Source organism: Emiliania huxleyi (genome assembly GCF_000372725.1).
Source record: "Emiliania huxleyi CCMP1516 chromosome Unknown EMIHUscaffold_2125, whole genome shotgun sequence".
Lineage (NCBI taxonomy): Eukaryota > Haptophyta > Isochrysidales > Noelaerhabdaceae > Emiliania > Emiliania huxleyi.
In genome coordinates, this window is record NW_005200482.1 from 1 (window position 1) to 3,116 (window position 3,116).

The window sequence follows — 3,116 nt, forward strand, 5'->3', positions numbered from 1 at the left end:
GTAGGAAGAAAATAGGAAGCGATAGAAAGATAGTTATTATAGTAGAGGAAATAGATTAAAGAAAGGTTAATGCCATAGAGAAGAGAGAAGAGTGGCGAAGGAGAGTAAAAAAGTAAGAAAAGAATCCAAAAATGAATGAAGGCAGGGACATGAACGATGAACGAAAGAACGACTGTCACAGCAATAGACACAGATACCATTTTGGACGAGCAGCGCGAGCACGCTCGTCGGCGGCCAGCCGTCGCGGGCCGGACCGAGCCCGACCTCAACCGGCCGCGCCGCCGCAGCAGGCCCGGAGGCCCACATGGCGGCCGACCAGCTGATAAGGAGGCCTCTCTTCCTTCTTGATGTGTTGGTATTGCGAAAAATCTGTATATATCTCTCTCACATATCGCCCCGGGCAAGGCCAAGGAGAGAGGCTACTCAGTTAAGTACTCATTCACCCTTTAGGTGTTCATGCCGCCGCACACACACAGCGGGTCCCCAAAGGGTGAAGGCCTTCCCTGGGACCCCGTGTTGCGTGATTGTCTCTGTGCGATTTCGGGCCCGGGAGCATTCGGAGCACTTGGAGCGCCGTCATTAACCGCACATCCAGGGCCGGGGAGCTAAGCAGGAGCTAAGAAGCGCACCCAGCGGGCCCGGGGTAGCGGGGTTGTGCGTTCCTGTGCCGGGGTTGTGCGTTTGGGATCCTTTATCACAGACCAGCGCATAGCGCTATCGGACGTTTCTTCTCATACTTCGTCCGAGCCTTCTCCCGGATAAGGAGGCTTCCTTTCTTCTTCTCTTTGTTTTGTGTTCGCCTGGAGAGTTTTTTGTTGCCTGTTAGTGCCAGTGTGTCTGTGTGTCGCTCGTGCGTGTCGTCATCATCTGTCTATAGCGTCCACCCATACCGCGTTGGTGTCCAGTCCGAGCCTAGCTGTTCTTCACCTTTCTACCTACCTACCTCTCTTCTATCCTCTCTCTCTACATCGCTGTAAACCAGATGCTTTTCAATTTCGAACGTAGAAAATTCTTTTCGCCTGTTAGTACCGATCCAATCCAGTCCCGTGCAAAAAAAGAAAGAAAACAAAAACCCCAAGGGAGGGATGGGAGGACGGCACGCCGCCACCACACAGGGATTTTAAAGCCAGTTCCGTGCATGGTGTCGTGCGCGGCCTTAGTGGAACCATTTTCTTTTTTTATTCTTTCGCCCTCACCTTCCTGGACTCGGCCCGTCTACACCATGCCATCGTGCGCGCCTCCATCCCTCCGCGGCGGAGGAAAGGCGCGCCCGGGCTCACCGCCCTCCGTCCACCACAACCTGCAGGCGCGGCGAATTGCGCGGGGACGACCACAACCAGCCGAACATTGTGTTCGGCAAGGCGCCGAATACTGGGAAAAAGCCGGGCGGCGGCGGCGGCGGCGGCGGCGGTACGCAGACGGGGACGGGGATGAGCGCCGCGAAGCTGGATGCGGAGACCGAGGAGCTGAAGCGTGCGCGCCGCGCCCCGCGCGAGCCCCGTCCGCTGCTGCGGCGCACCCCTGCAGCGCCGACCTCCCGCCTGCCGCCCGCGAGCAGATAAGACGGTGTCCAAGGATCTGCGGCTGGCCATCTCGAAGGCGCGCCCGCGCCTCCGGGGCGCGCCGTTCCGCCGCTGCCGCACTCACCTCCGGCTTCGATCCCCTCCCGCCCAGGCGCGGACCGCCAAGGGACTGACGCAAAAGCAGCTCGCGACTCAACTCAACATGCAGCCGCAGGCGGGAACCGCCCGCCGACGCTCGCATGCCTCCGCCGCCGCGCCCCCAACACGTCCGCCCGCCCCGGTCGACAGGTCATCAACGAGTACGAGAGCGGCAAGGCGATCCCCAACAATGCCATCATCGCAAAGATTGAGAGGGCGCTAGGGGCAAAGCTGCCGCGAGCTCCCAAGAAGTGAGCTCTTGATTGGGTGGGGGGTAGTGTCGACGCGATCGGTCTCGCGCCGGCGGGGTGCACGCTAGCCCTAATCTTAGCTACAATGTGTGGTCCGGGGTACAGCAGGCCGTCGAGAGTGTGCGTTTGCGTTGCGCACACGGACACCGGACACGCGCGGCGCGGCCCGCGCGCAGGCTGGACAGATAATGTATCTTTGCGCCCACATGCCCTTACCGTATTTTTATTCTTAATACCAAGGTCTGTGAAACCCCCAGGGCCGGCGGCGGCCCGCCGCTCCCGCGTGCATATTTTTTGCCGCTCTCCCTTGCCGACGTGTCGTGCCCCCGCCCCTGCGGCCTCTCTATCCGAGGTCTGCGCACCCCCCAGCGCCCAGCCCCCCAGGGCTAGGGCTCTCTTGCCCGCAACCCGATGCCGATCATCCGGCCCGCTGGGTGCGCTTCTTAGCTCCCCGGCCCTGGATGTGAGGTTGCCGACTGCACTCCAACTCTCCAAGTGCTCCAACGAAAAAATCGGACGCGCCACAAAATCCAAAAATGTAAATGACACAAAAAAATGCATTCGTTTTCAAAACGTTCAACTTCAAGTAGAGGAGGCAGGGCGGCGGGGTTACCGCTCCGGGACAAGATTAAGAAGTCATAACTAATGTTAATGCCAACGAACACGTACATATACGCTGTGCGGCCCTAGCCACGACCCTTGCTCTCGTGAGTGTCGCAGTGAGGCCCGTGGCGGAAGCACACTACACACGCCCCTTCTCCGGAGGCTCCGCCGCCGCCCTCGCGGCTCCACGTGCGCAGACAGACCCGGACCCTCAGCTCAAACCGCCTCGGCGCGCCCCCCTGAGCACCACGGCCGGTCCTGCCGCCACCCTCCTTGCCGCCCTCCTCGCCGCCGCCGCCCTCGCCGCCCTCCTCGCCGCCGGGCACGGCGCGCCTCACCGCCCACAGGCGCAGCACCGCCCTCGCCCCAGAGCGCAGCGGGTCCTCCCGGAGGGAGGCGCAGGCACAGCACGCGCAGAGGTCCGAGCCCGCCCGCGCTGCCCCCTCCTCGGCCGAGCCCTCCTCCCCGCCCCGCGCCGCCCCTCCGACGTGCGCCCGCCGCTGCCGCTGCGGCGGCGCGATCGGGCAGGGCCGCGCAGGCGCAAACTTGTCGAGCGCGCGGCTGTCTCTCCCGTCGAGGTGGGAGACCATCACGCGCTCGT

General features: G+C 62.4%; 1 protein-coding gene across 1 annotated transcript; it reads left to right on the forward strand.

The window, feature by feature from the left end:
* Positions 1–1,192: 1,192 nt before the first annotated feature.
* EMIHUDRAFT_447165 (hypothetical protein) lies at positions 1,193–2,162 on the forward strand. Its single transcript, XM_005780552.1, has 5 exons — positions 1,193–1,230; positions 1,307–1,473; positions 1,559–1,599; positions 1,675–1,737; positions 1,812–2,162. Exons 1-5 carry the CDS (start codon positions 1,223–1,225, stop codon positions 1,914–1,916), a joined length of 384 nt encoding a protein of 127 aa, XP_005780609.1. The 5' UTR covers positions 1,193–1,222; the 3' UTR covers positions 1,917–2,162.
* Positions 2,163–3,116: the final 954 nt, after the last annotated feature.